Below are 16,915 nucleotides of genomic sequence, written 5' to 3' on the forward strand. Positions count from 1 at the left end.
TAAGTAGAAATTTTCTCGATCGTGCCTAGTGTTTTCTTGTCCTGACCAGGTGTGTGTAAAAACTGTTTATTGCATGATTTGATGAACTACTTACACAAAAAAGCGCGAATTTTACCATAAATAAAGACAACTGATGGTTTAAATCAAAAAATAATTCCTTCATGCTATCAAAAAATCGAATGAAATTTCAGAGAAGAAGAATCCAAAATATTGAACTTTAATTCGTCGTAATTATGATATATACACTAACTAGTTCTACATTAATGCATACACTTTGCTAATATAAAATTCGTTTATATATATTTTTTTATTTGAATGATTTCTTTTTTATTAAAGTAAATTAAAACAAAATTTCTTATAACTAACCTTTTTATTTTATTTTTACCAATAGGTTCAAGTTTTTTTTTATATATATTAGCAAATGCAAACACAAATATTTATTACTGTAAATTGACAAAATTAAAGTAATATACAGGTGAACATTTGAGATAATAAAAAATGATATTGGGAGAGGAGGGTATACGATTTTATGTACCAAATCTTTTTTATTATATGTATATGTAGAAATTTTTTATTAATTAGTTTAATTCTTAATCTCAATATTCAAATCTATAAACAAAAGAAATACTCAATTTTACGATCGAGCATTGCAAATTTTGCAGTTAAGAACAATAAGTCGTTCTTTAAATGAAAATAAAATTTTGGAAAATGTAAATTACAGATAAAATTGTGAGCGCTAACCCTAGGTTTATATAAAATAAAAACTGCATCACATTGTCACAGAAAAATAACCAATCATTTTGATGGATATTCTGTTTGCAGAAAACTTCATTTGCAGACTTAGGTAGTTTGTGAAGTTTGTGGTGGTAATAGCGAATCTTTAAAACTGTGACACATCTAAGGCTGTGCGACCTTTTCATCGCCTTTCACTGCAGAAGCATAAGTGGCTCCACTGGCTGTACTCTGTTTAGATGACTCATCTTCACTTATAACTTCAGTAACAGCTGTGCCAGCACCTGCACCTCCCAGCGGTTGTGGCGAATCAACTGTAACAAAAAATTTACCTAGTTTAAAATAATAATAGTGGGTTCTCAGCAAAACTCAGCCATATCAGCGATACTCATTTTTTATACCAAAGGAATGTACTGTTGTCATTAGTACAAGTTTACGAATTAAAATCAAAAAAATAGTAAAGTAAAAAAAATAGTAAAAATAAAAGAAGATCAAAATAAAGGAAAATACATAAATAAAATAAAATAAAAACAATATTAACAATTGGTAAAATCGAAAAAAAAATGAAATCAAAACAAAAGAATGAGTGACATATTCGTCACTACCACAGAAGGGACTGCTTGGCCAAAATGGATAAGAATTGTCGCCCCAGCAACAACGCATTATGGAGTCACAACATCAACGTTGAAAGTTTAATGAGATCTGTTGTTTAAAGCTAAGGCCATTGTAATAAAACGTTTCATTTTTGCGATTAAGCATTTCTGATATTTTAACAGAACATCACATAATTATTTTGATTACGCTCTCAAAATTTTTTAAGAAAATGAGTAAAACTGAATTGCGTGATAAGATTTTGCGAGTTTTCATGAGCACCACTATTATACTAATATATGTATGTAAATGAATTCATTATTCATATTTTATGCTAATTATATGGTATGGTGTTTAAGATTATGTTATCGATTATGACGGCGAGCAATGGAATTTTGGTATGTGTGGATGAAAATTTAGTAATAAATCCTGCCTTTAATGTCCATTGCATAAGAATCGTCTAGGCGTATATCATGCTTCTTAATAAGCTGACATTCACCGCCCTCAATAGAGGGTATAGAGTAGACATATAAGTATCCGTCTTGTGAAGCCACCAAAAGTCTGAAAGAAACAAAAGCCAAGAATTAAATACATATAAACATATAACCGCAATACAAATTATGTAGATATAGAAAATTAGAAACTTAAAACCATATAAATTTTGGGTAATAACACCAAAAAATAATTATTATTCAGTTATACCGTAATTTATTCCTTTCTTTTTACTACTATAAATCATTAAAAGTTCAAACTTGTTACTCGAAATATCTCTGTGGGAAATTTTTTGGTTTTGTTTTAAATAGCAATTATAGACATATTCTAATATCTTGTGAAAGTATAACCAAAATATACCTCTTAACCATGCATACATACATATCTTATCAACCACGAAAAGGTAAATAGTACCATGCACTAATGTATGTACCTGTATATGCATACAGAACTGAAGCTGAAATGTTCTCCTACATTGTCTACAGCTTAAAAACAATCGATCAATAGAAAGCATATATAATCCCTTGTGAGTACCTATTTTGGTCTTTTTATGTATAGTATATATAGTATATCGTCACCGCTGGAGATACAGATACTTATATGCTATTTTTGTAAGAAAATAGTTTCGTTCAGTTTACTTGACCTTGGTAGCCATATTGTCATTGAACTAAAAATTATGCGTACCTGACAGTTTGAATTTACCTCTAGGATAAGATACTAAATTCATTATTAATTTAAAGCGTAATGCATATTTCAAGATATGTTGTGTCAAAATTTTTTGTGCTTTCGAGCAAAATATACGGAGTTACGTGTTTTTTAAACCTGTTTTATAAATGGTATTTCAGATTTTTTTTAGTGTTCAAAAGTTTAAAGCGTTTTCCCCTCAACCGGTATTCACAAAATTAAAGCTGATTTTGCAAGAATTAACTTTATCTATACTTGAGTAAACTCACCTTAGTTGTTTTTGTATTGTTGTGATTGCACACATACGCCGAACACCAGCCTCCGGTAATGTTACCGATGTAAATGCTCGACCCTGGCTGAATACATCCGTTACTTGAGTGGGCAGATAGCTGGTCACAGTTTTGCTGAGATATCTAAAAAAGGAGTAACTAACAGCATGAGAGAGTTGACGTGGGGTAGAGCGACGACAAACGGTTGGACAATGATGACAAAATATGAAAGGTGGCGAGGGTGTCGAATTAGGGTGTTATGTAATGGTTGATAGTTTAGAGTTGTTTGGTTGGTGTTGAAAACAGGTGTAGATGTTGGATGTTAAGAGCGGGTGTGCCATTTTCAAGGAAGAAAAAGAAACGTAAAAGATATGAGTAAAAATGTTTTAGAAATAAAAGAACGACAGAAAGTTAAAAAAAAGTAAGAGGTACAATGCAAAATAGTAACACTTAAAACAAGAAAAATATAATAATATCAAATATATGTTTAACGAACCCCATCCAATCATCCGATGTTTGTTTTGAGTCAGTCTGTTCGGCAGCTGACCGATCCAAACGAAATATATGTACTGTTTCCGTGTTTGAACTCGACACTAAATATTTTGCGCATGTACTAAATGAGAGCGATGCAATAGCGACGCAACGCTTGAGACCACGACGCATTTCGAACAGCTTGCTGCCATCAAGAGATGAAAAGACGCGTATTACGGTACCACGCTCGCTAGCTGTAGCGATCTCAGTTCCAGACGGGCTAAATGCCAATGCAGCCAATGGTGAATCGTGAGCAGGTATCATGGTCTTGGCATGTAAATTTATTGCGTCAAAAATTTGAACTTCTCCTGAGGTGACGCTTCCCGGATAGGCCAAATAACAGTGCTCTGATGAGGAAGAAAGTGCGCAGAGACCATTTGGATTGCATGGAGTATCACGTATCGTATGGACTACTTTCATATCCTGGATATTGTGAATATATAAACTTTCTTCCAGGCATACAATTAGACGTTCCCGATTTAGTTTAACAGCCAATATGGTATTCGAGTATGAATAATTACAAATTTCACTCTGTTTCTTAAAATGGCATACCTAATAATAATATAAAAAAAAATAATTAAGATATCAACAGTATAACCAACAAAAAACCCTTTTTTTGCTTACTTTAAGCTTTCGTGGTGACCGCTGAGAGACAACCGCAACCAAAGAACTTTCAAAAAGGCGTTCAATAAGGAATATCTCGTCCGTATGGCAACTGTATATTTTATCCAATGTTAGATCTACTGAACTAAGACTGTATAAACTATAACCCGATCGTGTTGCAACCGCCAATGATCTAAAGAGTATATTAAACATCTAGTTATTTTATTAGACAAAAATAAAAGTAAATTGAACTTACGTATCATTTTGATTGAAATTAACAAAAACTTCGCCAGCTTCAATGTCCGGGCGTCCCAATAGATTCATCATTATCCAAAGTAATATATGTCACAACAAAACAGTGCTTTTGTTCGAGTTCAAAAATTTTTCAACTTATTCTAGTTTATGATGAACTGAAAATTGTTTTTAAATATATAAATAAATAATATATGGTGATTCCTCAGGAAACCTAAATATAATATGAAAATTATGAACATATGTTAATAACGGTTGAATATTTTTTCGAATACATTTTAAAGAGCATACAAATTTCATGTTTCTTTCAGAGCAGAACTTTTCTAACATACAAAGACGACGAAAATCTGAATATGTTTCATAAATTTTACACACTAGGTTACAGGTTGACAAATGTTAACCCTTCATCGCACTTTCAGACACAGAAGACTCATGGTTTCAGGGCATATACACATACACCTTTCAAAAGGAATTTGTAAAAAAAAAATCATATTAATCACAGGTAAAATATGCCTAAATTATGTGAGGGTATTTATTCTGAAATATGGTTAATTTTGGACGTTAGTGCGTAAAGTTCACCATATGTTATCAAAACTTTTCATTTTGTTTTTGTATAACATGTACATATGTATGTATAGAATATATTGTTCAAAATATCTTATGATTTAGTTTATAGCTTATGATTTTTTCTTTTTTTATAAAAAAGTCTTATACATTAGATTATTATTTTTTACCAGCATTTTATAATACAGCTATACGGCTTTGAATTTACTTTGGCTGGCATTTAATATTTACGAAGATTTTCCTTTATTCGATTATACACATATTTGGGTAAATATGTATGTATGACATATACATATGTATTGAATAATTTATTAAAACGCAATGACAAAAAATTACTTAATTCTGTGCTAAAATCGTATGTTTATGCTCCAAATTTAATGTGTATACACTCCCCATTTTTGAATATATCTTGAGTACCAATTATATTTTTATTTAATCAAAACAAAAAGACAAAAATGACCAAACAAATCTATGTAGAGAAAAGCTTGCTGACTGATAAAGAAAATTTAATCAAGAAAACAAAATGACCAATAATTTGTATGTATATACTTACTTTTTTGGATCCTGCCTTTTAAATAATGTTCAGTTCACAGTTTTCGCGCTCTTTGTAGAGAAACCAACTAAAACTTTGATATTTCTTAATAATAATAATAAGTTAAAGAACTACTTGTTTAATTTTCAGTGGTCGAAGTTGTTTTGATGATCTTTGTCATCTGTACGTCTATTCTTGTTGTTTGCCTTCTTGATGTCCATATGCTTTTATTTGTGTCGATAAATTTGCGATATTTATCTATTTTGTAGATGATTGACAAGCATGTTTAATGTCTGCTTCACAATTCAAAAAACTGAACTGTGAAACCACCATAATAAAAGTTTATTGCCAGCAATAGTCTTTACGATAATTATTCAGATATCTACTACCAACCATGAATATGAAGCTATGGAGCCATGTTCACAGTAGTAAAATTATCGCGATATCATCTACTGCAACACGTTCAGTTACTATGGAAATACACAATAGTGTCTTGTTTAACTGATAATCATATAATATTTTCAGTTGGCATAACTTTTGAATACGTTAATTTTTGTCATTGATTCAGTTCGTTTTATTATTATTATTGGTATATTATCGCACTAATGAACAATGTTTTTATTCTCCCTAAATATAATAATATTAAAGAAATAATAATTTTCACGTAATAACTTGAAAATTATGTTTTTGTCAATCTTTATATCTGGTAGTTCAATGGTGCTCATATTGCATTGCATGCCGATTAGCATGTAAGTTAGCACGCAACTTTTTGGTACCGCTAGTGGAGACTGAAAAATCGGTTTCGATAACATGCAGTATTCGATACATAAATAACAATTTGGCACATCACCGTTTAGTTATTGTTTAGTTTTTGTGTTGAGAAAATGTTTTTTGTGATCTAAGTGAATACAATTTGTATTTTGTTTCCAATATCTTTAAAATGAAAGATAATACAATGGAACTACAAAAACCAAGTAAAACAAGTTTGTTGAAATTGATGATTTTACGTGCTTGGCGTGAACGTTGGAATGTTGCGCTTTGGGGTACCAATATCAAGCGAGTAAGTGGAGTGTAATGTAATTAAAGAAAAGTTAAATAAAGGAAGTCAAGTTTCAATTCAAAATATTTGGGTTTAATTACAGATTTTTCAAAGAAACAATTGAAATATTTGTTCTTAAAAAGACTTTAAATTTTCGGATCTCCAAAAATTTTAACTAAAAACCTAACTTATAGTATTTGGCAGATTCGGCTTTGCATATTCAATTACTTCATATATGCTGCACTAAATAGGTCGTTCAAATGTGTGATCCTCCGTCTTGGCTAAGGCCATTATTAGTTGACGCTGTTTCATACTTAATTGCCGAGGAATACGTATTTTAAAGTTGATGATGTGATCGCCAGTGCCATCACGAGATCTAATACCTTTGCCCTTTAATGTTTTTGTGGTGTGGCTCTCAGTTCCGGGGTCTAGTTTAACTTCTAGTTCTTCGTATATGCCACGTACTTTAAAAGTTCCACCTAATACTGCGTCCGAAATACTAATGTACTTGTCTGAAAGTACATTGTTGCCTATACGTTGAAAGATGTCACTCGGTTGCACTTGTACGCGGTAATGGATGCGTTGTTTCGTTTTTGGATTATCAACAGGTACTAATTCACCATGTTTTACTCCTGGTGGTACTTGTGCTACAATTCGAACTGTCTCTAGCACAACGCCACGGTTTTCACATGTATCGCACTCGTTACGATTAATGTATCTTTTACCATGACACTGATCACAAACTTGAATACTGGTATATGTGGCAGTTTTCTTGGTTAATTTTCCAATTCCTTGACATTTTCTGCAAAGCTCGGGTTTGCTACGGTTGACGAGCTGGGGTGATTTACCGTTGCACGCTGGGCATTTCTTAAGGAAACGTATATCAATATTTTTCTTTAATCCATGGGCTGCTTCCAAAAACGTAAGCTCTAGCCTAGATTCACCGGATGTCATTTTTATCATTTCTATGGAGAAGTTTAAAATTATATCTAATGGTGATATATATTTTAAATTTACCCTCGCGAGTAGTGGGTAGAACAACTTCTCCCTTGCGATTAATAAAACCATTGCCCGAATTTGTGAATTTATGCAAAAATGACTGTTCATCCTTTACCATGCCCAACTGGTCATATTCCAGACGCTTAGATTCATCCGTTAGTATATGATAAGCATTTGAAATTTCTTGAAACCGTTTGGACTCATGAGGTGGCGAATTACCTATAAATCGAAAAGGTTATCACAACGTAAACCACAAAAAAAAAGAGTTTCATAATTTCGGATACAGAATATCAAGTGTTTTGACTCTTATGGACTTCCAGAAATTCTACCTGCGTCTGGATGAAATCGTTTTGCCAAAGTATAATACGCTGCTTTGATTTGCTGCGTCGATGCGTGCCGTTTCACACCGAGTATTTTGTAGTAATAATCCCTCGGAAGTTTCTTCTTCTCTTGTGTTTCCGCGACCAACTGTGACTTCTGTTGTTCAGTAAACCGCTGCATTTCATTTTGTCTATCGGGATAATAAACTGGTCGTTCAACTTTAAACTGATAAGCAACAGTAGCCAATTGTAATTTATTTAGTTTGAGAAAATTTTGTAGTATTGCACGACTTATTGAATTTAAAACATTCATAGTTTTCCCCGATTTAATTAGAATGATCTACTAAGTATCTTTGTTAGCTTTAATTAAATAAAAGCAAATCGCAAAATTTCGTAAAAAATATATTTCGTCTGTTTTTCAATCCTTCACTACCAGTTTTACTTTCGCTCGCTCCGTTGACAAAAAAATTCTAAAATAATTATATGTTTTGATATTGTAGACGTCTAAAAAAAGCGTCAGCTTACTTTGTCCAAGTCCATTGACAAGTTTGTTTCGTGTGCGCATTTATATTAATTTGTATGGAATATAAAATCTATGTATTTTTCGAAATTCTTCTTTTAAAGCTCAAATATTTTACTCTTAAAATTTACATAGGTGCTCCCGCGCGGAGTTAGTGGTGATGCTTATAACTTGGCTGATTGTATACTACAGCAATCTTTGGTGGGTTCGAATGCCAACCCGGTAAGTCAATTCTACTCACCTATTTTATATACACATATTTTTTCGTAAATATTTCTATACTTTTATATATTTTTAGTTAATATTAAATTATTTAAAACACTGTCTTTGTGCAAATTTGGTCTCACATGCCGCTGTTTTACGGCGAATATCGAAATATGATCATTTCGATCGCGTTTATTGCATCGCGGCGTTATTAGAATTCCTAGAAGATGTTATGGATGGTGTAACGTGCAGGTAAGTTTCACTATCCCTCTTTGATCTTTGTTGATTTTAACGTTTCTAATATTTCTGCATTATTAACAGAAACAAACCAGAGGAGGGTATATTACCCAATGCGATTGCTTCTTTAGTATATTGGATAATGCAAATAGTTGCTATGATCATGAAAAACTATGAAATTGGCGGGGAAATTAGCGCAGAACAATCATTTATGTTCGAGAAAACATGTATTATTGTCGACAAATTTATATCCAATCAATACTTGATGGGCATATTTTATATCGGTTGTTATGATGACATAGAAATGTATGGTAAAATACGTGACAAATACAACGGCCTAAAGAATACACTTGTTAGTAGTCATTTATCGTCGCGTAATATGTCTATAGCACAATCGCTGCAACAGCTGGCATATTTAGATGCTACTAAGTTAACTATGCCACGTTTGCATTCAAAAGGCGTGGAGTCAATAAGCTATTGCGTACAGCCCCTCTTAGCTGTGGAAGTATTATTAAATCCATGTAATGATACATCATACTTTGTCGCCGAGCTGCAAATGATACAACGCCTAAAAAACTATTCACTCACACGTTTAATTTACGAAATTGTGCGCGCGGGCTTCATTTCACTGAGTAATGTGGTGGAAGTTAGCCGTGACACATTGTGGGGCGCATTCACATTCTTCAAAGTACCACACATCATCAAGCAATTGCATGCACTTCAACGCTGTAAGCATAAGTCTTTTATTATGTTTAAGGAAATGTATTTAATTTTTTCTGTATTTTCAGCTAATGACGAGCAAACGCCCACCGATCATATCCCTGAGGTAGTTGAGGCTTTTGAGCTACTTTTAGAAGATAACTTGCTGCTTGATTTAATGGATACGAAGTGCTCTTGTAACATTATAGAGTATCTGTTGAACGATTGGACTAAGCAACATCTGGTCACTGATGTGCATGTTAAACATTTTGCTGCACAACGGCAAGTAACATATGAAATAATATAAACAGGAAAAGGCTAGTCATTTACGGTGTTGCGAATTTTTTATTTAACAATTTTGAATAAAAAATTTAATTTAAGTTTCTTGTAGGGATATTTGGTATTGAATTGAAAATTTAATATGTGATACCAAATGTTTTGAAAAATTTTGATTTTTAATTCAAAATCCGATTTAAAAGTTTAAAATTGAATTTCGAATCCCAAATTAAAATTAAAAATAGACAAAATTTAAATTGAGCGCACTTTAGTTCAAAATAGTAGAACACGAAGTTCAAAAATGCGAATAAATGCAAATTCAAAAACATTTCTTTTTTTAATTTTTGATTATAAACTATCAAACGAAAATTGGGATTAAAAAATAACTTTCAAACCGGTATTTGGGCTTAAAAATTTATTTTTAATTTATGACGCCGGTATTTGGGATTGAAAGTAAAAACTTATTTTCAATTAAGATTTAACATTGCAAAAAAAAAGCTTAATAAAAATGTTAATTAAAGTATTTATTAAATATTTTGTATACATAGGAAGTATTGAACGAAAATTTAGTAATTTCAAATAATTATATTTTTAAATATTCTAGATATTTTTAAATATTCTCACTATTTATAAACCTAAATTATTAATCAATTCTTAATTTATTGCAGTGAGAGCACATCATTGATGCTTCAAAAACGTGAAACAGGCAACCAAGCTTTGTCAATAATAAATTTCATCATACGCGCAGAAGTGCCGCTATCCGGTGTACTTAAGACACTAAGCACCGATTACAATAAAGTTCAGGAAGCGCTGTTAGGTGTGCTCTGCCAAGTTTTAGTCGGTAAGAAAACATTTATCTGTAAAAAAATTGTCTCAACCCCGTATTAAATTATCTCGCTGTATTAATAGGTAACAGTTTCGATTTGATATTGTCTGTGGCAACAGTGGAAGGTCGTTTAAAAACATTCGTTACACGACTGATACAGTGTAATGAAAATTCGAAACAGGTTCCGGGTGAAATTGGTAAACCCTCAATTATACGTTCAACACTTTTTGATGTGTCATTTTTGATGCTGACGTTTATAGTACAAACTTATGGATCTGATGTAAGCGCTTAAGACTCAAGTCATAGAGCATCTTATTAAAAACCATTCACTTTTGCAGGTCGTTTTATCGGAACATGGTGACTCCTTCTTCGAGAAGTGGGTGCGTGAATGCATGGCCGAACGTAATAAGCCGAAAAATCCACGTAATATGATTGCACTGTGCGACGAACAAATTGTGGACGAATTGTTATTGAGTTTGCGAAGCCCCGAGGCACAACATAAAAACAGGTTAGTAACAAGAAATTGCAACTTCCATATACTCGTGAAGATTACAATAATAAATGCTTTATTTTCAGCAATCTCACATGGCAAGATATATGCTTAAATCTACCTGGAGTGCTCAATCATGTGCTTATTGCATGGGAAAAGGACATACTGACATCGACAGATGTGAAAAGTATATTGGAGAATATCAAACGTAGAATGTTCTCCTTCTCCGTGTGCGCTACTTCATTTTTATGCGCTTATATGTATTCAGTTCGTGAGAATGAGCTGCTCAAGCCATTAAATATGATACAACAATTTTTAACACCACTCAGCAGTGAGGAGATGGCTTCGCAGGAAAATGTAAAAGAGCGCCTGGGCTTGTCCTTTCAAATAATACGTAAAATGCAACAAGATGCACATCCCTCGGGCAATACCAAATCTCGGAGTATAACACTCACACAGAATCTGGTGTCACAAACACCACTTTCTGATCAGTTTCGTGAGGTGTGGAAAACGGTGGCTGAGCATGGCTGGTTGCCAGTAATGTCAGCACAGGTACTGGAGTCTTTATTGCAATCTGGCGGTCCGACTTGGTTAACAAGACATTTGGTACAAGAAATAATGATCTGCAAATATACAAAGGTAATTAGTAAACAAGTTGAGTTGTATTTCCCAAATTTAATATAGAAGAAGAAAACTCGTTAAGTTGGCTGTACATTCACAGGTGCATAAAAGCATCTTATGATTTTGATAGGTCAGCTTATATGATTCAACTACACCAATTTTGTAAATAATTAAATAGATAATTTGTCATCTCAAAAGTTTTTCATACAAGAACTTCATTTTGCTCAGTCAGTGCAGTTTGTACGACATCTATATGCTATAGTATTTCGATCTGAACAATTTGTTTGGAGATTGTACTATTGGGAACAAGACCATGTGCCGAATTTTATTACGATATCACATTCGTACCATATGTTCGTGGCAAATTTAATGTACCCAGTACAAGAAATACCAAAAGTAAAAATTAACCAATTTGAATTTTACGTTTTGATTTCTCCAAAGGACATGATGAAAACCATGGATATAGTATTTGCTATTTTACACTTGGATATTGAACGCAGTACTGAAGCGCTACTAAAGAACGTAATACCCTCATATGCACATCAAATGGTTGGGTGAGTATATTAAATGTCTTGTATTCAATTACTAACGAAGAAAGTAAACAAATCCATGTTGTTAATAAAATATAAATTCGAATCTGTATTATAAAACATGTTAAGTGTTCATGTTCGTATACATGTATGTGTTTACTATGAAAACTAAAAATATGTCAAAGCAACATTCCAAGAGAGCCAAGAGCAATTAGAGTGCCCGAGTCTCCGTTAAACAGGTGATTTGGATAATTTCTGCTGATCTAAGTTCTATTTACACACAAATTTGGTGATTTTGGATATTTGACTATGCATATTAAATAAATAAAAGAAAATAGTCAATTAATTATTCTTTCGTTCTCTACTTTTAGCGGAGAAATAAATGAACCCCAGTCACATGTATTGGCTCTGCTCTCCGTATACTGCATTATTTCGGCACTGGAGCATCGCCAAGGTGCCATTGGTAACTTACAACAAAAACGTACACGCACGCATAGTGAAGACTGCAACAGCGGTGATTTGGATTTAAATAATGTACCAAAATTTCGAAAACTGAATCAGGAAGGCAGTTCGGATAACTCATGTTCGAATGATTTCCTTAGTGACACTCATCCCCTATTGTCAGCTGCCGGTGTTGTTAGTAATGCTGATAATGTTGGTTCGACGGTTTCACGAGATGCAGCACGATCGGCAAACCTTAAAGAGCCATTGCAATCTAGTGTACAACATATCTTTAAAGTATTACAGAAATTTGTAACATCGGACGAGTTGACGCCAAAAGTGTATTTTGCATATCGTTTTATTTCTTTGCTGGTCGAGTGTGGTGGAGAGCGTATACGGCCGGTACTCAAATTATTGCCTACACAACTCGTCCAAAATCTACTCAAAATTATGATCACCGAGGACATTAGCGTGGGCTTGATATGTCGGTAAGTTATTACAAATTCAAATATATTAAAGTATATGATATACATACATTATTGATATATTTCAGTCTCAATGATCTTCGCACACCAACTGGACGGCAATCGGCTGTATCTGATTTAAGTGTTTGGCGTAATATTCGTTTAAAGGAGAACAGTTTGAGATTGTAAATTTTACAAATGTGTCTAAATATACCAACAAGCATTATACACATACATATGTATATTCAAAGATGCATTTTAATTTTTTTACGAAAGTCTATAAGAAAATAATTAGGACTTGGTTGAAAAAAAACCTGCTTTTAGAAAGATTTGCGTGAACGTTCTTGTTTTTAATCGATTATATAACAATTTTGTAATGCTACCTGTAATTACTGGGATGGAAATCAAAATTTATTTTTTAATCGTTAATTGTGAAATATGAGAGATCGTACTTACGATTTCCACCAATGAAGTGTGCGGACTTTATAATCTACACAAATAAATCAAATCAAATTATCTTGCTGCTTTCCTTCTTTAATTAATATTGAAAATTAAATTAATATAAAAACGCCCACCAAAACCTAATATAAAGTTGAGAAGGCAGACGCTGATCCTAAAATTAAATTGTTGATTCTCGGTATCACTTGAGACATGCCTCAAACTGGGTATCACCCACAGTATGACCCTGCATCGCTCTTAAGACATTGCGTTCAAAGAGCGCACGATTTGATTGCAATTGATCTGCTGCTTCCTTATTCAGTGGATCTTCCGGGTTAGGTTCCTGTAAAGTATTATATGGTTTAAATTAAATGTAACGTAATCAAATTTTTAGTATAAGCAAATTATAAAATATACAGTTTTAACGCACCAAGAAAAGAAATTGTAATCCGTAAACAATAGAACTAATTGTCAGTACTGGATTCCAGTCTTCACGCAAAATATTTAAACAGACGTTGCCTTCTAGATCGATATTTGGATGGTAGACTTGTGTTTCGCATTTTACTTTTGGTGGTTCATGTGGGTAGTTGGGTCCTACACGAAAACTGAAAACGAAACGTCCGTTTCTGTAGAAACCTTCGTCAGGACAAATCGTTAGCTTAAAATTGAGTAAATCATTTGGATCGGGAAACTCAGTGGCGCATGTTTTCGGCAGGTTTAACTCGTTGATGTCTAAACATAAATAAATAAAATAAATTAGTTATCAAGGCAACTATTTTTGAGATGCTTAATATACCGCATAATAAGAAAAACAAGCTTATGGGTAGTTGAGTGTTATCAAATTGAGATTGCACATCTTTAGGTTAGCAAAATTAAGAAAAAAAAAGGAAAATTGCTTTAGCTATTATTTTTAATGGTAACTACAGATCTACAAACTGAAGATCTAAGATTCTAATTGCCCATGAGTGAATAAAAATCTGCAACGTTCATGCTGATGACCCAACTCTGAACAGAACAACTAAAATTAAAGTAATCATAAACCCGAATCGTTCCTTGACTAATTAAAGATTTGTGTACAATGGAAACTAGATCCACTGTTATATGATCATTAACATTTGAAAACCTAAAACTATATTCAGCCGCATTCTAATAAGCATACATTTGGGAAACAACTGTTTTTTGTTAGGGATACTTATTTTTATTTTCCTTTTAACAATAATTAAATTATATATGTATATGTATTTTTAATAAACTTTACCTTTTTGTATACGTAGCTGCGCAGCTGATGCTTTCTTTTGCTGCCCGGTGCGAGCCAACTGTTCGCCATCCTTTTTTTGTTGTTTCAGTGAAAACAATTTGATCATAACGTTACTGTTGCTCCTCCGTGCACTTCCGTATTTTTCTTATAATGTAATTTTGTTATTTTTCCTGTTTGCTGCTTTTTGCCAGCTTCTCTTTTGTTCTGACAGTTTTAGGTTTATAAGTTTGCAATTAAATACTGCAATTAAAGATTCACAAAAGGGTCGGAGTCAGGGCGCTGGCACAATTTGTTGTTGTTAATTGTGATGATGCGTTTTTTCCAAACTGTGTTACATATATCCCCACTATTTCGAACAACACTTCCACTATTGTACACTTTGTAAAACTACTTTAAAATTCCAATAGTCCAACACCAAAAATCTTTTTCGATTATTCTATATGGATTTGTTCTTTTCTGAGTTTCTCCAAATTTTTGACTTTCAATTTGCAATGCCAAAAAGTGAGTTGTAGTGTTGCCGTTCTTCGTTTATTATTGCATGTCATAACAGTCGGGTAAAATATAAATAAATAAAATTACTTATAATAAATAAAATATATTATAAAGATTTGTTATATTTGAGTTTCGTTCGAATCTAAAAGAATATTTAAATTATTCTAATTATAAAAGCAGATATTTATTTGTTCTACATTTTTGTTTCTGAAAAGTTACCAGCTTTAAGAGATTTTATATCAAGTTCGTATATATTTTTGGAGCAGCGTTAACCCTATTCATTCGCAAGCATGTGGTACTTTCCATATTCGAACATTCAAATTAAATCAAAACAAAGTTTAGTTTGTATAAAGTTTTTAAATATTTAATTAAAGTTTAATAATTTGAGTGAACATAGGTTTTATACAGTAGAAAATGTCCGTTGAACCCGATATCGCCAAAGAAGCGGTACTTAAACGAAGTGAAAATATACCGGAAAACACTCCCATTGTGCTGGGCTATGATTGGAATCAAGGAATTGATTACTCAAAATTATTTGAGTCGTATGTTAATACAGGGTTTCAAGCTACTAATCTTGGATTGGCAATAAGAGAAATCAATCAAATGGTAATGTAACTATTTTTTTATGGAAAGCTTTATGTATTTTAAAATATTCATAGCTTGATTGTAGGCAGCAGCCGTTGAAACCTGAAGAAGCCGATTTGCATGAAACGGATGAATTCATTAGACGAAAACATAGCTGTACAATATTCCTTGGATTCACATCTAATCTAGTGTCGTCGGGATTACGGGAGACATTAAGATTCCTCGTTGAACACCAAATGGTGGATTGTGTAGTAACGACAGCGGGTGGCGTTGAAGAAGACTTTATTAAATGTCTAGCACCCACGTACATGGGATCATTCGAATTATCTGGCCGAGATTTACGGGATCGTGGTATAAATCGTATAGGTAACTTGCTTGTACCGAACGATAACTATTGCAAGTTTGAGGATTGGCTCATGCCGCTACTTGATGAAATGGTAGAAGAGCAAAAAACGAAAGGCATGATTTGGTCTCCTTCTCGTATTATACAACGACTTGGGGAAAGGATAAACGACACCAGTTCAATATACTACTGGGCTGCGAAACATAAAATACCTGTATTTTGCCCTGCGCTTACAGATGGTAGTCTAGGTGACATGATGTATTTCCACTCTTTCCGTCACCCTGGATTAGTGGTAGATATTTTGTCCGATTTGCGACGTCTAAACACTATGGCTGTGAAAGCCACCAAATCGGGAATGATTATCATTGGCGGTGGTATAATAAAGCATCACATATGCAATGCGAACTTGATGAGAAATGGAGCAGATTATTCCGTTTTTATTAACACAGCTTCGGAATTCGATGGCAGTGACAGTGGTGCTCGACCAGATGAGGCTATTTCTTGGGGTAAAATAAAGAAAGAAGCTTCACCAGTTAAGGTGTATGCAGAAGCTAGTTTAGTAGTGCCATTGATTGTTGGTGAGACTTTTGTTAAAAGACATTTTAATGCAAAAAAGAATAACGAACCATGATAATAAATAATTGTAAAAAATGCAAGTTTGCGGACTTTAATTTGTAATAGTAAACGAACTTTTAAATAAAGCTTAGTCAATAACGCCTTACGATCTTCGTCACCAGAAAATCATTTATATTCGATCAAGGGCTGTTAACTCGACAGTACAAAAAATTTTGTGAGTAATATTTTTCGCTAAAAGCAACAACAAAATATAAGAAATATATATAAAATAAAAATATATAACATACAATTTAATTATTTTTAAATT

The 16,915-nt window shown here is 32.9% G+C and overlaps 5 protein-coding genes across 6 annotated transcripts; 2 read left to right on the forward strand and 3 right to left on the reverse strand.

Moving 5' to 3' along the window:
- Window positions 1–810: 810 nt before the first annotated feature.
- On the reverse strand, window positions 811–5,448 carry LOC120777756 (WD repeat domain phosphoinositide-interacting protein 2). Of its 2 annotated transcripts, none has more exons than XM_040109254.1 (7): window positions 5,272–5,448; window positions 4,159–4,312; window positions 3,924–4,095; window positions 3,265–3,851; window positions 2,769–2,927; window positions 1,757–1,884; window positions 811–1,046 (listed from the first exon to the last, which is right to left on the reverse strand). In XM_040109254.1, the coding sequence occupies exons 2-7, from the start codon at window positions 4,227–4,229 to the stop codon at window positions 898–900; spliced, it is 1,266 nt and encodes a 421-aa protein (XP_039965188.1). In that variant the 5' UTR covers window positions 4,230–4,312; window positions 5,272–5,448; the 3' UTR covers window positions 811–897. The 2 variants fall into 2 exon arrangements, with proteins under 2 accessions (XP_039965188.1, XP_039965189.1); XM_040109255.1 differs by having other exon boundaries at window positions 2,769–2,912; window positions 5,272–5,447.
- A 672-nt stretch (window positions 5,449–6,120) lies between these two features.
- LOC120776585 (mediator of RNA polymerase II transcription subunit 24) lies at window positions 6,121–13,169 on the forward strand. The gene is made up of 12 exons (XM_040107354.1): window positions 6,121–6,310; window positions 8,264–8,350; window positions 8,427–8,584; window positions 8,654–9,297; window positions 9,358–9,550; window positions 10,213–10,385; window positions 10,454–10,650; window positions 10,709–10,878; window positions 10,947–11,499; window positions 11,923–12,035; window positions 12,383–12,940; window positions 13,006–13,169. The coding sequence occupies exons 1-12, from the start codon at window positions 6,191–6,193 to the stop codon at window positions 13,103–13,105; spliced, it is 3,066 nt and encodes a 1,021-aa protein (XP_039963288.1). The 5' UTR covers window positions 6,121–6,190; the 3' UTR covers window positions 13,106–13,169.
- LOC120776586 (chaperone protein DnaJ) lies at window positions 6,387–8,049 on the reverse strand. The gene is made up of 3 exons (XM_040107355.1): window positions 7,618–8,049; window positions 7,307–7,507; window positions 6,387–7,254 (listed from the first exon to the last, which is right to left on the reverse strand). The coding sequence occupies exons 1-3, from the start codon at window positions 7,919–7,921 to the stop codon at window positions 6,533–6,535; spliced, it is 1,227 nt and encodes a 408-aa protein (XP_039963289.1). The 5' UTR covers window positions 7,922–8,049; the 3' UTR covers window positions 6,387–6,532.
- Window positions 13,170–13,429: 260 nt separating the features above from the next.
- Window positions 13,430–15,113, reverse strand: LOC120776588 (nedd8-conjugating enzyme UbcE2M). Its single transcript, XM_040107357.1, has 3 exons — window positions 14,613–15,113; window positions 13,785–14,086; window positions 13,430–13,697 (listed from the first exon to the last, which is right to left on the reverse strand). The coding sequence occupies exons 1-3, from the start codon at window positions 14,716–14,718 to the stop codon at window positions 13,557–13,559; spliced, it is 549 nt and encodes a 182-aa protein (XP_039963291.1). The 5' UTR covers window positions 14,719–15,113; the 3' UTR covers window positions 13,430–13,556.
- A 275-nt stretch (window positions 15,114–15,388) lies between these two features.
- LOC120776587 (probable deoxyhypusine synthase) lies at window positions 15,389–16,773 on the forward strand. The gene is made up of 2 exons (XM_040107356.1): window positions 15,389–15,710; window positions 15,764–16,773. The coding sequence occupies exons 1-2, from the start codon at window positions 15,519–15,521 to the stop codon at window positions 16,661–16,663; spliced, it is 1,092 nt and encodes a 363-aa protein (XP_039963290.1). The 5' UTR covers window positions 15,389–15,518; the 3' UTR covers window positions 16,664–16,773.
- The last annotated feature ends 142 nt before the right edge of the window (window positions 16,774–16,915 follow it).

This window comes from Bactrocera tryoni, chromosome 5 (genome assembly GCF_016617805.1).
Source record: "Bactrocera tryoni isolate S06 chromosome 5, CSIRO_BtryS06_freeze2, whole genome shotgun sequence".
Classification (NCBI taxonomy): domain Eukaryota; kingdom Metazoa; phylum Arthropoda; class Insecta; order Diptera; family Tephritidae; genus Bactrocera; species Bactrocera tryoni.

Excerpts from the sequence above, each read along its gene's own strand:
- LOC120776585 (XM_040107354.1), top strand. The coding sequence starts at position 6,191 with ATGAAAGATAATACAATGGAACTACAAAAACCAAGTAAAACAAGTTTG. Across the intron at positions 6,311-8,263 it reads GGGGTACCAATATCAAGCGA|GTGCTCCCGCGCGGAGTTAG; the intron begins GTAAGTGGAGTG and ends AAATTTACATAG. Across the intron at positions 10,651-10,708 it reads TACAAACTTATGGATCTGAT|GTCGTTTTATCGGAACATGG; the intron begins GTAAGCGCTTAA and ends TCACTTTTGCAG.
- LOC120776586 (XM_040107355.1), bottom strand. The coding sequence starts at position 7,921 with ATGAATGTTTTAAATTCAATAAGTCGTGCAATACTACAAAATTTTCTC. Across the intron at positions 7,508-7,617 it reads ACGATTTCATCCAGACGCAG|GTAATTCGCCACCTCATGAG; the intron begins GTAGAATTTCTG and ends TTCGATTTATAG. Across the intron at positions 7,255-7,306 it reads TCTACCCACTACTCGCGAGG|AAATGATAAAAATGACATCC; the intron begins GTAAATTTAAAA and ends ACTTCTCCATAG.
- LOC120776587 (XM_040107356.1), top strand. The coding sequence starts at position 15,519 with ATGTCCGTTGAACCCGATATCGCCAAAGAAGCGGTACTTAAACGAAGT. Across the intron at positions 15,711-15,763 it reads TAAGAGAAATCAATCAAATG|CTTGATTGTAGGCAGCAGCC; the intron begins GTAATGTAACTA and ends AAATATTCATAG.
- LOC120776588 (XM_040107357.1), bottom strand. The coding sequence starts at position 14,718 with ATGATCAAATTGTTTTCACTGAAACAACAAAAAAAGGATGGCGAACAG. Across the intron at positions 14,087-14,612 it reads GCAGCTACGTATACAAAAAG|ACATCAACGAGTTAAACCTG; the intron begins GTAAAGTTTATT and ends ATTTATGTTTAG. Across the intron at positions 13,698-13,784 it reads GATTACAATTTCTTTTCTTG|GAACCTAACCCGGAAGATCC; the intron begins GTGCGTTAAAAC and ends AATACTTTACAG.
- LOC120777756 (XM_040109254.1), bottom strand. The coding sequence starts at position 4,229 with ATGATGAATCTATTGGGACGCCCGGACATTGAAGCTGGCGAAGTTTTT. Across the intron at positions 4,096-4,158 it reads AATTTCAATCAAAATGATAC|ATCATTGGCGGTTGCAACAC; the intron begins GTAAGTTCAATT and ends TATACTCTTTAG. Across the intron at positions 3,852-3,923 it reads GGTCACCACGAAAGCTTAAA|GTATGCCATTTTAAGAAACA; the intron begins GTAAGCAAAAAA and ends TATTATTATTAG.